This window comes from Geotrypetes seraphini, chromosome 4 (assembly GCF_902459505.1).
Source record: "Geotrypetes seraphini chromosome 4, aGeoSer1.1, whole genome shotgun sequence".
Classification (NCBI taxonomy): Eukaryota; Metazoa; Chordata; class Amphibia; order Gymnophiona; family Dermophiidae; genus Geotrypetes; species Geotrypetes seraphini.
Genome location: NC_047087.1, coordinates 238,074,579 through 238,090,804, shown reverse-complemented (window position 1 = coordinate 238,090,804; position 16,226 = coordinate 238,074,579). Strand labels below are relative to the sequence as shown.

The 16,226-nt window shown below is 47.3% G+C and overlaps 1 protein-coding gene across 1 annotated transcript in view; it reads left to right on the top strand.

Moving 5' to 3' along the window:
- The window catches only part of TACR2 (tachykinin receptor 2), a 48,064-nt gene that overhangs the window by 10,876 nt on the left and 20,962 nt on the right, over window positions 1-16,226 (top strand). The window contains exon 2 of the mRNA XM_033943247.1: window positions 4,782-4,976. Within this exon, the coding sequence (XP_033799138.1) occupies window positions 4,782-4,976 (195 nt within the window). The remainder of the gene's footprint in view (window positions 1-4,781; window positions 4,977-16,226) is intronic.

Below are 16,226 nucleotides of genomic sequence, written 5' to 3'. Positions count from 1 at the left end.
CATTTAGAATCTTGTGATTAGTTTCCAAGTTTAATTTTAAAATTTGATATACCGCTTAGAAAGTTGTTTAAGCGGCAAATAAGTCATGGACAGATAAAATCAAGGGAGGGACCTAATTGGACAACAATGGACTTAAATGACATATCGAAACAAGGGGGCTAGGGGGAGAAATACAATTGGCAACAGGAAAGAGAGACAATAAAGATCAATACAGTAGGAAGGGGAGATGCTCTTATAGATATGCTTTAAATAAGTACAAAATAAATTAAGGTCTTCAGTAAATAAAAGTTGCACAATGCTGGGACAATACAGAAGATTAACACACAGCAATATAAATGAATTACCATGTTGTTTTCCAATTTGAAATATAGTTTCCTGGGCCATGGTACGCCCTTACCTGGAATATTGCGTCCAGCACTAGTCGCCGTACATGAAGAAGGACACGGTACTACTCGAAAGGGTCCAGAGAAGAGCGACTAAAATGGTTAAGGGTCTGGAGGAGTTGTCGTACAGTGAGAGATTAGAGAAGCTGGGCCTATTCTCCCTTGAAAAGAGGAGACTGAGAGGGGACATGATCGAAACATTCAAGATAATGAAAGGAATAGACTTAGTAGTTAAAGACAGGTTGTTCACCCTCTCCAAGGTAGGGAGAACGAGAGGGCACTCCCTAAAGTTAAAAGGGGATAGATTATGTACAAACATAAGGAAGTTCTTCTTCACCCAGAGAGTGGTAGAAAGCTGGAACGCTCTTCTGGAGTCTGCTATAGGGGAAAACACCCTCCAGGGATTCAAGACAAAATTGGACAAGTTCCTGCTGAACCAGAACGAACGCAGGTAGGGCTGGTCTCGGTTAGGGCACAGGTCTTTGACCTGGGGGCCGCCACGTGAGCGGACTGCTGGGCGCGATGGACCACTGGTCTGACCCAGCAGCAGCAATTCTTATGTTCTTATGTTTAATAGTGCTGTACATTGTTTCAATGATGTATTTTGCTGTTCTTGCTTCCTTTGCTAAGAACTGTAAATACGAGTCAGATATGAACTGCCGTAGCAAACACTCGTCTGTCTCAACATGTCACTTCTTATGTACCGAAGTGAACAGTAATGTCAACAGACTCCAAATAGTCACTTACATCATGTGTTAAAATATCATGATCTTTTAAAAGTAACTCTCATCCTATGGCCATCCCTATGGTGAAATGTGTTCCAGCAATTGCCACTGGCAGTGACATTGCATTGTCCATATTTTGAAGTGAGACCTAAATGGCTTCATTAAACTCAGCCTGTAAAATGAATTGCTAAGTCTAACAAAATAAATGGCTGATGCTTTTAATCTGACTACATAATTATTTTGCTTTTCCCTACCTCGGTGCTATGACTACTGCCTGGGCGAAAGGATGGATTTCTCATTCTAGAAAATTATTCTTCCAGATTCCAGCTGATATAATCAAGCTGATATAATAATAATAATAAAAATATATTTATAACCCGCAGTACTTTATAGTTCAGAGTGGTTTACATCAAGAGTCTGCCAAACGCAGAGATGTACATACATGAACAAATCCAATACATGACTGAAATGTCATAAACATATTTATCAAATAGATAAGTCTTCAAAGGTTTTCTAAATACTTGATAAGAAAATGAGTTCAGGAGCAAATCACTTATGCTTCAGACAACAGCCTGATAAGATAAAGTTTTATCCAGAAATCTTTTCTCTACCTTGGTTTAAACAGCATTTTTCACTTAGCTTGGGCACCTACTGACGCCATTTATAGAATATGGGCCTTACTGTAATGCCTGTTAGTGCAGGGATAGGCTATTCTGGGCCTCAAGAGCCCCAGGCAGGCCAGGTTTTCAGGATATCCACAATGAATATGCACAAGAAAGATTTGCATACCAAGGAGGCACGAAAATCTGTCTTGTGCATATTCATTGTAGATATCCTGAAAACCTGACCCAATTGGGGTTCTTGAGGATGGAACTGTTAGTACATACTAAGCTTTAGTAAACATGGCCCTTAGTTTGGCACATATGAAATTTGGAGTTTTATGCCTGTCAGGAATGAGGCTGGATTTTTATCCTGTACTGGGCTGTGTTCTCTTTGGGCTAGATTCACTAACCTGACTTCTGTGCCTGATCCGTGGCTGATCCGTGCAGGCCCGACCAATTCACAACACCAAAAAATTCAAATGAGGGCAATCGGAGGAACGCCCGCCTCCAACCGCACGGATCGCTAGTGTGCGATCCTGACGCATGCGCAGACCATCTGTTTTCCCTGCAGATGGTCTGTGCATGTGTTTTGTGTCTGTTTTTGCTTTTTTTTTTTTTTTTTTATGGGCCCCAACTCTCCTGGTCTCGCAGAGAAGGGCGGATCCCCGGCGGCATCAGCCTCTTCCCCTTTTCTTTTCCTTCTCATGAAAGTAGTGAAAACCCAACTTTTTGTAGAAGGATGGCAACTTTAATTTAAAAGGCTGGCTGTTAGGCAGAGAGATGGGGTGGGTCACAGGGCTCATCACCCTAATTTTTTGCCCCACACAGCAAAAAAAGCTAGAGAGATGAGGGGCAAGGGAGCAGAGCTGTTTCTTTGGCCTTCCCCAGCAAAAGAGGTTCTGATGCCCCTGCTGTTATGAGCTTGTCTATCGTAAAATTTAAATGACACCAGAAAATCTACCGGAAACACCAAGGAAGTCAAACCCATCTTGAGTGCTTGGCATGATCTCCGGCGGCAGCAGCCTCTTTAAAAGCAGGCAATTTTTGACTCTCCTTCTCTCTGCCGCCTTTCCCCGCAGAGCAGCCCCGCTTTAAAACCACGGGCTCGCACTACGGGGAAGGGTGGCAGAGAGCAGGGCTCGGCTGGAAGGGGCAGAGCGGCAGAGATGGGCTGCAGGGCTGGGATTTCAGGCCCGAGGACGGTCGGAAAGGACATTTGCGACTGGTCCCCAGCAGTCGCTTCCTGTGTTGATCAGCCAGCCCAGTCGGTTTCAAAAATTTCTTTAGTGAATCGCGTTCCTGCCTACTTTGCATGCCATTCCCCTCATTTGCATGCACGGATTGGAATCGGATTGGCACACAGGTAAGTGAATTGGGCCGGAGTAAAATCGGGTCGCAAAGGGGGTCGCAAACCGATCGGTACATGATCGATTTGCTTAGTGAATCTAGCCCTTTATGTTTGGTTGGTACTCTGGACTTTAAAGGGTTAACATCTACATAAAGTACCTGTGTTTCTTCAGAACTGGGAATTTGACTGCAACACCCAAGAACAAGTATCTAAGAGTTCTGCTACAATGTACTTGTGTTTGTTTTTTCTGGAGCTATTTCTGTCTTTCCTCAGAAAATGATGGCACGTTGGCTTGTTTGAGTAAGCCTCAAGTGTTTTAACTGGTATCACATTGGCTGTACTGTAAATAACTAGAATAACCTGATGTACTACATCTATGCTTCAAAGCAGTCATTATTTCCTACCATCGATGTCTACCACATAGGTTTCAATACTTTTCTTTTGGCTCTATTTTAGGGCTACCAATTGGCTCCAGCTCTGGCAAAACAAGTTAATCCAGTCCTAGGGTTTCCCTATTACATGCAGGAACTTGTGCTGATTTCACAGTTGCATTCCATAAGAAAGGTAAGCATACAAGTCCCAGCATGCAGTGAGCTAAACCCAGGAAGAGAACAACCCTGTTGGGGGAATCTGGAGCCAGCTGGCAACCCTAGTTATTGTTCGGTAGCATAGTGCTTCTCAACCTTCTGCTGGAGGCACACCTAGCCAGTCGGGTTCTCAGGATTATTACAATGACCATGCATGAGACAGATTTGCATACAGTGGATCTCCAGTACATGCAAATCTGTCTCATGCATATTCATTAGGGTAATCTTCAAAACCCAAATGGCTAGGCATGCCTCCAGGAGAGGGCTGAGAAGTACAGCAATAGAACAAAACAATGCTAGCAAGCACAGCGTAAGAAATAGTTTGTGTCTGAGTAGGTTTTCTCAACCCAGTCCTTGGGACACTCCTGCTACTACTTATCATTTTTATAGCACCAGTGGTGTAGTAAGGTGGGGGCGGGGGAGCCAGACCACTCCAAGCATCACCTTGGTGGGGGCACGGCACCTCTCTGTCCCCCTGAAGCCACACACGCACCCTCCTTTCCTACCCCATACCTCTTTAAAATCTTCACCAGTGCGAGTAACTACTGTAGCCTGCTGCTCATGTTGGCCTGGCTCCCTCTGAAATCACTTCCGGGTTGAGGGGCCAGGAAGTGACATCAGAGGGAAAGTCAGCACCAGCGTGAGCAGTGGGCTGGAGAAGCTGCTCGTGCTGGCAAAGATTTAAGGAAGTGTGGGGTGGGAAGGGAGGGTGCAAGTGTGCTCTGGGGGCATAGAAGGTGCAGGGGGGGTTGACATGGAAGGAGCAGGGGTGCGGAGAAGAAGGCATGGGTGAGCCACTATCACCCCAGATGTCTCCTACCCTCGCTATACCACTGTATAGCGTTGCCAGATGAATGCAGCTCTGTACGTCAAAATGAGACATTCTGGTTTTCGAGATAACCACAATGAATATACATGAGATAAAATTACATGCATTGGCTTCATTGTATGCAAATCTCTCTCATGCATATTCATTGCAAGTATCCTGAAAACCTAAGTGACTGGGTATGTCCCAAGGACTAAGTTGAAGCCCTCTGCTTTGGATAATCAGATTTGATAGCCCGGATCCTACTTAAACTATGAAACTCTGAAATGTAAAAGAAAATTAATGGGCAATTTACATGTCTTTTCTACAGGTACATTGCTATAATCCACCCCTTCAAGCTGAGGCTTTCTGCTGTGAACACCAAAATAATCATAGGGATTATCTGGCTGGTGGCATTTGGACTTGCCTTCCCTCAGTATTTTTATGCTGATATCATAGACAGTAATGGAAGGAAAATTTGTCTGGTTGACTGGCCAGAAGAAAATGGAGCACAGCATCAGCTAGTGTAAGTATGAGCTTGAAATGCTGTGTTTTCCAGCATTTTATTGAGGACAAGCCTAGAGCAAACAGCAATGCCCCATGCCAATTTTGTGCCGCTAAACAAACTAATCATACTTTTAAAATGCAAATTGTGCATCCGAACCCCTACATTCTAACACACAGTGAGCAGGAGATTGACTGTTCTATACTTGAGGCATTATAAGGCCATAGGAGGCCTTGGGTGATCTGTGATTTATTTATTTAAAAAATGTCTATACCGCCAAAAATCTCAGCGGTTTCCAAGATTACATACATAATATCATAAGATACACACAGGGCCGCCATCAGGGCAGTACTACCAGTCCTGCATTCAGGGGCCCGGAGCTGACAGGGGGCCCGGGCTCCCCCAGGGTCCTAGGCAGTGTTCTAAGGCAGGGGCGCCAGTAGCTCGCCAAGGCAAAGTGAGTCGATCACTTTGTCTTGGCAATCTAATCTATCAGGCCGATCAGTCTTCCTCTCCCCGACGTCAATTCTGCAGTCGGAGAGGAAGTTCGGGCCAGCCAATCGCTGCCTGGCTGGGCGGAACTTCCTCTCCGTCGGCAGAATTGACGTCGGGGAGAGGAAGACTGATCAGCCCGAAGCAGGGAGAGCATGTGTCGGCGTCGGGGCCTGTTATCCATTGGTGGCGTTTGGGTCCTGTTCCCCGACGGCAGCGGCAGTGGCAGTGGCTTGGGGAACGGCAGGGAGAAAGAAAGAAAGGGGGCAGGCAGGGAAACAGAAGGGAAGAAGAGAAACAGAAAAAAAGAAAGGGGGCATGAAGAGAGGAATAAAAAGTTGGGGGAGGGAATGAGGTGTGGAGGAGAGGAAGCATACAGGCTGAAAGAAGGGAAGAAAGATTGGATGCACAGTCAGAAGAAGAAAGTGCAACCAGAGACTCATGAAATCACCAGACAAGGTAGGAAAAATGATTTTATTTTAAATTTAGCAAAATGGGGGCAGTATTACCACAGTTTTCAAAGGAATTTGCCCAAATAACTTAATAGTTAACTGGGTAAATTCCCAGAGATGAAAACTTCCCTTCACTTACTGTGCACAGTTCTGAATTTATATCTGCTGTCTATATTTTACAATATGGTCCCCTTTTACTAAACCGCAATAGTGGTTTTTAGCGCAGGAAGCCTATGAGCGTCAAGAGCAGCGCTGGGCATTCAGCGCAGCTTCCTGCGCTAAAAACTGCTATTGTGGTTTAATAAAAAGGATGGAGTGTATATTTGTCTATTTTTGTATGGTTGTTACTGAGGTGACAATGCATAGAGTCATCTGCCTTGACCTCTTTGAAAAAAACCCAGAATAGGAATGATAATTAACATTTTCTCAGCGTATAGTGTGCTTTGTGTTTTTTAATTTTATTGTTGGTAGATCATTTTGACTTGGTCATTTTAAAGTAGCTCACAAGCTCAAAAAGTTTGGGCACCTCTGAGCTAGAGCGTTGAAACTGTGTATTTCTATTTTATCCCCCCTTTTACAAAACTGTGGAGCGTTTTTTAGCGCCAGCTGTGGTGGTAGCAGCTCTGATGCTCAGAATTCTATGAGCGTCAGGGCTGTTACCACTGTGGCTAAAATCCACACTACAGTTTTGTAAAAGAGTGAGGGGTTAGTTTGTGATGACATATTCCATACTAGGCGAAGGTGTTTTCTGTGTTCTGTGTGTTTGAAAGACATGGTTTTCTGTTAGGATTGACGGTGTAGGATTGATCTGTGCTGGTCTGGCTTGTTTAGTTTTACAATGGGTGTATTGATGTACTGCTCACTGCAATATGTAAGATGCTGCCTTTTCCTAGGTACTCATGTGTGACGTGTGGTTTGTTACTAAAAATCATGTTTTTCTTACAGATGGGGGGGGTGCCAAAAAATGATGGGCCCCGGGTGTTACATATGCTACGTACGCCACTGTATGTAAAGATACCAGAAAGCTGGCGTAGCAAAAACTTTAAGTAAATTGTTATTCTTCTAAGTTTTGAGTATTTAACCCTCCCACAATCTCACGGGCACTCGTTTCAAGTTTCAAGTTTATTGAGATTTTGATTTAAACGCAATATCAAATATTTTCAATGCGTATAACAAAAATAAATTTGGGGAAATAAATAAAACCATTTGAACAATAAACATACAAACATATCCATAGATGATTAAAATTACATAAGGAGTACAAGGATAAACTACATTTGTTTAAAAATGCATTCTCCGCGCCTGCTCATAAATTTGTTGACTGGAAGGATCCAGCAATGTGGCCAGATGCCATTCAGGACAAAGACAGAGAAAGAATTGTGCAATTTGGATTAATGATGGAAGATGATTTAAAGCAAATGGCACAGTCTATGAGTAAAGATCTTGATGGACGTTCTTTTTATGAATATCTCCTCTATGCCAAATCACCCAATGGATGTGAGAAGATTTTACGGGACTAGCTTAGGTGGAGCATTAGCAGAAAAGTATGTGTGTATTCAGCTCATGGAAGAAGGGGTGGGGGGCGTCGAGGGGGGGGGAAGGGGTGCGTGGGGGGCCCAATAGGATTGCTCAGTAAGGGGCCAAGAAATTTCTGATGGCGGCCCTGGATACACGTACATTAATACATAACAATCCAAGATCACCACACCTATAACTGTTGACACAGAGAGTACCATTTACATTACTTTAAAAAAAAACCCCAAAACAAAACTCATCTGCTTTAAATTGGGGGAATAAGACAGCTTCAAAGAAATTATCATGTCATATTAGAAGTAAGTGTCAACAAATAACTTTGGGCTCCTTTTACGAAGCCGCGTTAGCGACTTTTAATCATGTGCTACCCCCGCGTTAGCCGAAAAACTACCACCTGCTCAAGAGGAGGCGGTAGTGGCTAGTGCGTCTGGTGGTTTAGTGCGTGCTATTACGTGCGTTAAACCGCTACCGAGGCTTTGTAAAAGGAGCCCTTTGTCTTAAGCAATTTTTAAAAAGGTAGAATATTCAGCATATAACCTTATTTGACCAGATAACTTATTCCATAATGACATCCCAGTGATCATAAACATTTTCATTCTTGTGGGTACGTGGTTTATATTTGTAAATGGTTGGCATACTAATGTCATGCTATTAACTGATGGTATGGCTTTACCAGGTCTAGATGTCTTCCAGAGACACTGGTACCAATATGGTACCATCCGATGCAGAGTTTGATGCACCAGAGATAATCCTTTAAGTGAATCCTCTGTTCAATTGTTAATCAATGTAAGCTTTTTTAGTACAGGAGTAATATGCGATGTTCTCGGCGCACCACTGATCAGTCTGATCCATGCACCGTGATCACTTATTTGTGATTCATTATTCAATTTTTTGAAACACGACCCACATCCCATTGTAGATCAAGAATTAGAAATAAAATTGGGAGAAAATGAAAAAGTCCATGAAACAAATCCTGAAATTTTGTCATTTGCCCCTATTTTACTGGGTTTTTCTTATCACAGTCATAATCCAAATAATTCCACCTGGGCACATCCAGATTAGAAGTGGGGTCATAGATTGCAATTATTCTACTCATCTCTAGTTAAAGCTTATACAAAGAGGCATGAAGCAAGGGGTTAATTGTGATACACAGCCAAGGGGTAATTTTATAAACAGACTAATATTCAAAGGAAGCCATCCAAGTGGGAATGGTTCCTATCCAGAAAACTTCTGCTGTTTAGGTGAAACCTGACATACCTGAAATAAACATCTGTTTAAGATAAGTGTGACTGTTAAGAGTTGCTGATTTGAAGGCAAAACTGGTAAAAAAAAAATTTTTTTAAAGGACATAAAATGTTATAATCCTTTTGGAAGACGATTATTTGAAACAGAAAATATCACATATTGTTATAATAGAGTTTTTTTTTTTTAAGATGGAATGGGATGATTTATCACTACTTATGAGGAATTCAGAAAACGTCTAAAAACTCAACTGTTGTCTAGTATCTAGACAACTGACCCACTCATCTTCTTTCTCCTCCATAGTGATTCCTCTGTCCTATTAATCTTTTTCTCCTCAACAACGCATTTCCGGTCCTATTAACTTTCCTCTTTCCCCCTCTTAAATTCAGTCAATTTGTACCTCGCTTAATCTATTGTAAACCGCATAGAACTTAACGGTATTGCGGTATATAAACTGTTATTATTATTATTATTGTGGGATGTTTCATTGCTGCCGTGGTGAAACGGCCATGCTGAATCATTCCTGTACTCTAGTGGTTCCCAACCCTGTCCTGGAGGACCACCAGGTCAGTTGGGTTTTCAGGATAGCCCTAATGAATATGTATGGAGCAGATTTGCATGCCTGAAACCTCCATTATATGCAGATCTCTCTCATGCATATTCATTAGGGCTATCCAGAAAACCCGACTGGCCTGATGTTTCTTCAGGACAGGGTTGGGAATCACTGCTGCATTCCTTCTCATGCTGCAGGCCAAAAGGAGCTGGAACTCTGCTTGGGGTCCTCTCAGCACCCCAGAACTTCTAAGAAGCGAGGCAGTTTGGGCTCAAGTAGAGACGGCAGGCAGCTCTCTTCTCTGAATCGGCTTTCTGAGATTGGAGGCAGGATACACAGAAAGGAGCTGGGACTCTGTTGGTGCTTCCTCAGAGTCCCAGAACCTCTAGGAGAAAAGCAGTTCGGGCTCAGGTGAGACAGCATACTGCTCTCTCTTGTCTGGATTGGCTGAGCCAGATGCCTGCAGAAGATTTATGGGTCTTCTCCTACCCCTCCCTTTTGGGTGTATGTGGGGGGCATCGCCTCTTTCCCACACATCGTGGATAGGGAGGAGAGTGGGAGGGTAGATTTTGGGGGCTTTGGAAATTCATCGCAACCAGTTTATTCAGGCTGAATTGGTCATGATGAAATTGTCCTAGACCTTTTTTAGGACAAAATATTTGCCAAATTTAACTTTATGGGGTTTTCAGTGGCTTGGTGTTGAATATTATATTACACTAGCTGATGCCCCGGCGTTGCACGGGTATTTAATTATAGCAATAACACTGTAAATGGATTCAAATAAAGATACTTTATAGTGGTGAATGAAATTATTTTTTTACAGCTTAATAAAAAGTATAATATTCAAATTATAATGTGAAATATTTGACAAAATGAATACAGTACAACTAACGCAAAACGTGATTATAAACAACAATTTTAGTTTCACCTCCTGGAGCAAGAACATATAAATTCTTGGGTGAACCCAGCCTTGAGCAAGCAACATGGAGTTGTGGGCTGCAAGACCCCCAGACCATATCACCTCAGGTAGTGAGGGATCTGCATACCAAGTTTAGTTCAAATCGGTCAAGCCGTTTTTGAATTACTGTGAGAATGGCAGCTTTTTACATTTTTTCCATTGACATGAATGGGTGAAATCCGATTTTCTGTTTGTAGCTCCGCCCATGTGTGCAGGTGGGCCGCGAGACCCCCAGAACATATCACCCCAGGTAGTGAGGGATCAGTATACCAAGTTTCGTTCAAATCGGTCAAGCCGTTTTTGAATTATAGTGAGAATGGCAGCTTTTTACATTTTATCCATTGACATGAATGGGTGAAATCTGATTTTCTGTTTGTAGCTCCACCCACGTGTGCAGGTGGGCCGCGAGACCCCCAGAACATATCACCCCAGGTAGTGAGGGATCTGCATACCAAGTCGGTCAAGCCGTATTTGAATTACTGTGAGAATGGCAGCTTTTTACATTTTTTCCATTGACATGAATGGGTGAAATCTGATTTTCTGTTTGTAGCTCCGCCCATGTGTGCAGGTGGGCCGTGAGACCCCCAGAACATATCACCCCAGGTAGTGAGGGATCTGCATACCAAGTTTCGTTCAAAGCGGTCCAGCCGTTTTTGAATTACTGTGAGAATGGCAGCTTGTTACATTTTTTCCATTGACATGAATGGGTGAAATCTGATGTTCTATTTGTAGCTCCGCCCATGTGTGCACGTGGGCCGCGAGACCCCCAGAACATACCACCCCAGGTAGTGAGGGATCTGCATACCAAGTTGCGTTCAAATCGGTCAAGCCATTTTTGAATTACTGTGAGAATGGCAGCTTTTTACATTTTTTCTATTGACATGAATGGGTGAAATCTGATTTTCTGTTTGTAGCTCCACCCATGTGTGCAGGTGGGCCGCGAGACCCCCAGAACATATCACCCCAGGTAGTGAGGGATCTGCATACCAAGTTTCGTTCAAATCGGTCAAGCCGTTTTTGAATTACTGTGAGAATGGCAGCTTTTTACATTTTTTCCATTGACATGAATGGGTGAAATCTGATGTTCTGTTTGTAGCTCTGCCCACGTGTGCAGGTGGGCCGCGAGACCCCCATAACATATCACCCCAGGTAGTGAGGGATCTGCATACCAAGTTTCGTTCAAAACGGTCAAGCCGTTTTTGAATTACTGTGAGAATGGCAGCTTTTTACATTTTTTCCATTGACATGAATGGGTGAAATCTGATTTTATGTTTGTAGCTCCGCCCACGTGTGCAGGTGGGCCGCGAGACCCCCAGAACATATCTTCCCAGGTAGTGAGGGATCTGCATACCAAGTTTCGTTCAAATCGGTCAAGCCGTTTTTGCGTGATCGCGGCACATACACACACACACACACATACATACATACATACCTCCGATTTTATATATATAGATTACATTGATGATTTTTATTCCGCCATTACCTTGCAGTTCAAGGCGGATTACAGAAGAGGATTTCTGGACATGTCCAGAGGCGTTACAGAGTAGAGCGGGTTGCTTTAGAGGATTGAAATGGTTCATACAGTGTTAAGTTAGTCTTCATGGATTTTTTGAATAGCAGGGTTTTTATTTCTTTTCTGAAAGTTTTGTAGTCTAGGGTCGCGATTAGTAGATTGGAGAGTTGGTGGTCTAGTTTTGCTGCCTATGTGGCTAGTAGGCCAACGTATAGTTTTTTTTCCATTTGATGTCTCCGATTGGAGGTTATGTAAATGGTGTCTGGGTTCTCCTGTGTCTGGTTGTGGTAGTTTGGATTAGGTGGTTGTTCAAGTAGGCTGGGCTATCACCATTTATGGATTTAAATAATAGACAGTAGAATTTAAATAGTATTATCCCAGGACAAGCAGGCATGATATTCTCACATGTGGGTGACCTCCATGTGGGTGACGTCATCTACGGAGCCCCAGCGCGGACAGCTTTTCAAGCAAACTTGCTAGAAGTTTCAAGTTTGCACACTGCACCACGCATGTGCATGCCTTCTCGCCCACTAGAGGGCGCATCCCACCTCGTGGTCCTCAGTTCAATTTTTTCCGCGGAGCCAGAAAGCCCTGTGGATTTGAGCTCCAGTTTTGTATTGCCTTTCTAGCTGCCGCGTTTCGTTGTTTCTTGTATTTTGATCGATTCGCGGTGCTCCTTTCTTTTTTTTTGTCTCTTTTCTTTCGTAAAAAAAAAAAAAAAAAATTTTACTTTTCGTTAGGCTCCGGGGGCTCCCGGCAGCCGTGGCCGTGGGACGTCGGTCGTTCCCGGCCTTCTTTTTCGTTGATGTCCCGTCCTGTTACGGGATTTAAAAAGTGCAGCTGGTGTGAGAGGTTACTTTCCATCACTGACCCTCACCGGTGGTGCATTGTTTGTCTTGGGCCGGATCATCCGACAGCTTCGTGTGATCGCTGCGCTACTTTTCAAACCAGAGCCCTCCGTCGCCGTAAGGCCAGAATGGCGGAATTGTTCGCCGTGGACGCGCCGCCTAAGGCCTCGACATCGGCCTCGGCCTCGGCCCCGGCCTTGACCTCGGCCTCGGCGTCCTCGGGGGCCTCGGCTTCGCCTCGGCCCTCGGCTTCGAAGGCGTCCTCAGGAAAACCGGCTTCGGGTAAGTCCTCTGTTCCATCCCCTTCAGCAAAGAAGCCATCCTCTACTCCGGCTAAGGCGGGTGGGTCGACCCCGGCCCCGCCTCGGACCTCGACTTCGCACACCCCGAGGGAATACTCGAGACCGAGGTCGCCCTCCAGGGAATGTGCTCCGGACCCGGAACTCCCGACCTTCGTGGGGATCCCGGCCTTTCAGGACCTCCTTCGAGCCCTTATTTCATCGGAGCTGTCGGGGGCCCTGGAAGTGTTGCAGCAAGCTGCGGTTCCGGCGGCCTCGACCTCGCAGGCCTCGGCCGGGGCGCCCTCGTCCTCGGAGGCCCCGGCCTCGGCTCCCTCGACCTCGGGAGCCCCGGCCTCGGTGGCCTTGGTCTCGGGTACTGTGGCCCCTTTAACCTCGGCCCCGGCCCTGCCCGCGACCTCGGCCTCGGGGGGGCCGCCTGAGCGGAGTGTGCGGCCCAAGGAAAAGTTGCGCAGAGTGTGCCGTATTTCCTCCTCTTCCTCGGGGTCTTCCCGGGACGCCTCGCCCTCGACGCGACCTCGGACGGGGCGCCGATCGAGGAAGCCGAAGCGCCCGCGGGGCTCGCCTCGGAGGCACGATCGTTCCTCGCCGCTCGGGGGCGAGGCACTTCAGGTGTCGGAGTTGCGCCTCGACAATCCGAGGCTCCTCCGATCACCTCATGGGAAGTCTTCCCGTGCCGCCTCGCCGAGGAAGTGGGAGAGTGTCCCCCGGACCCCGGGGTCCTCACCCAAGGGTTCTGCGAGGCGGAGAACTTCTCCTTCCCCCTCGAGGGCCTTGGAGAGAGGATCCTGGGACTCGGGGTCGGTCAGGGATCCTCATTATTCCCATGAGGCCTCTCCCCTCTCCTCGGTGGGGAGGTCGAGAACCCCGTCTCCCCCGGCCAGGCCGTCCTCATTTTCAACTTTTGTTCAGGACATGGCCCGAGCCCTGGGGTTAGACCTTATGGTCGGTTCACAATATTCCAAAGAATTTTTGGAGGAGCAGGACCTTCCCACTCCTCCTAGAGAGGTGCCTAGGCTCCCCCTCAACAGAGTCCTTCTGCAGACCTGGTTGAAGAATTTGTCGAACCCTCTTACAGTCACGTCGGTGCCTTCTAAAATGGAAGCGAAGTATAGGACGGTGCCCCCTAAAGGGTTCGAAAAGGCGCAGCTCTCCCACCAGTCTCTTCTGGTGGAGTCTGCCCTGAAGAAATCTCAGCCCTCACGGGTTTCTGCGGCGGTTCCACCCGGCAGGGAGGGGCGGACCCTGGATAAGTTTGGCCGTCGCCTCTATTCAAATTCCCTGATGGCCACCAGGGTTCTAAATTATGCCTTCACCTTTTCCTCCTATTTGCGTGGCATGGTGAAGGACCTTCCTCAATATCGAGACTCCTTACCGGACTCCCAAAGAGCAGGATTTGATAAGTTTATGTCCAACCTGTCTCAATTGCGGTTGTACCTATTTCATGCGGTGTACGACGCATTTGAGCTGGTTTCGAGGGTGTCGGCCTTCGCAGTGGCCATGCGCCGCCTGGCCTGGCTTCGCACCCTCGATATGGACCCAAACCTGCAGGAACGTCTTGCAGACTTGCCTTGTGTGGGGTCCGAGTTATTTGACGAGTCCTTAGATGCGGCGACCAAGCGGTTGTCGGAGCAGGAGCGCTCGTTAGCATCCCTGGTCCGCCCCAAACCTAGACCCCCGCCGCAGAAACCTTTCCGTCCTCCGCCGCGTCGATATCCTCAGAAGTCGACTCCGGCTTTTTCAAGGCCACCTCCGAGGCGTCCATCTCAGCGAGGCAGAGGGGGACAAACCCAAGCCCCGGCGCAGGGTCCTTCTAAACCCGCGCCTTCCTTTTGACGGGCTGAGCGGACGGGGCGGGTTCCCCTCCGCGAAATCTCAGGAACCCCTTCCGATCGGGGGGCGTCTTCGGTTCTTCCGGATGGCATGGACCGAGATAACCTCAGACGCTTGGGTGCTCCGGACCGTCTCCGAGGGCTACTCGCTCAACTTTGTGTCCTCGCCACCGGACCATCCCCCAAATCTAGCCTCTTGCAACCGATCGCAGCTGCCGACCCTTCTGGCCGAGGCCAGGGCCCTATTGGTGCTTCGGGCGGTCGAACCGGTCCCCAAGGACCAGCGGGGTACGGGGTTTTACTCCCGTTACTTTTTGGTCCCAAAAAAGACCGGGGACCTGCGCCCCATACTGGATCTCAGGAAGCTCAACAAATTCCTGGTCCGGGAGAAGTTTCGAATGCTATCTCTCCCGGTTTTATATCCTCTCTTGGAGGAAGGGGACTGGATGTGCTCCCTCGACTTGAAGGAAGCATACACCCATGTTCTGGTGCATCCCGCCTTCCGAAGATTTTTACGATTCCAGGTGGGGGACCTGCACCTCCAGTACAGGGTCCTACCCTTCGGCCTGGCCGCGTCCCCACGAGTCTTCACGAAGTGCATGGTGGTGGTTGCGGCAGCCCTGAGGTCTCGTGGGCTTCATGTGTTCCCTTACCTGGACGATTGGCTCATCAAAGCCCCGACCAGGGAGGGGGTTATCTCAGCGACCCGACAGTCTATTGCCTTCCTGCAGAGCCTCGGGTTCGAGATAAACTTTCCAAAGTCACAGTTGTGCCCGGCTCAGTCTCTTCAATTTATAGGCGCGGTGCTGGACACGGTGCGCCTGCGCTCCTATCTCCCGCCCCAGCGGTTGGAAGCCTTGGTGCGGATGGGCCGTCAGGTCTCTCAACTGTCGGTGGTGTCGGCCCAGCGCATGATGATGCTGCTCGGTCATATGGCATCGACGGTCCACGTCACTCCGTTTGCAAGGCTGCACTTGAGGATTCCTCAGTGGACCCTCTCTTCCCAGTGGCGTCAAGAGTACGATCCGGTGTCTCGCCTCGTTGCGGTGACTCCGCTTTTGCGGAAATCGCTGCGTTGGTGGACAGACTCTTCAAATCTGTCCAAGGGTTTACTGTTTCTCACCCCTCCTTTTCGCAAGGTTCTGACCACAGACTCCTCGGAGTACGCGTGGGGAGCCCATCTCGATGGTCTTCGCACGCAGGGCCTGTGGTCTGCCGAGGACCGTCGGTGTCACATCAACGTGCTAGAACTTCGGGCCATCTTTCTAGCACTTCGAGCATTCGTTCACATATTGCAGAATCAGGTTGTCCTCGTCCGCACGGACAATCAAGTGGCGATGTACTATGTGAACAAGCAGGGTGGCACGGGTTCTTGGCCCCTCTGCTCGGAGGCTCTTCGCCTTTGGGAGTGGGCGGTCTCCCGGAACATCTTCCTTCGGGCGGTCTACATCCAGGGAGAACTGAACTGTCTGGCGGACAAACTCAGTCGACTTCTGCAACCGCACGAGTGGACTCTACACTCCGGAGTTCTGCGCGAGGTTTTCGCTCG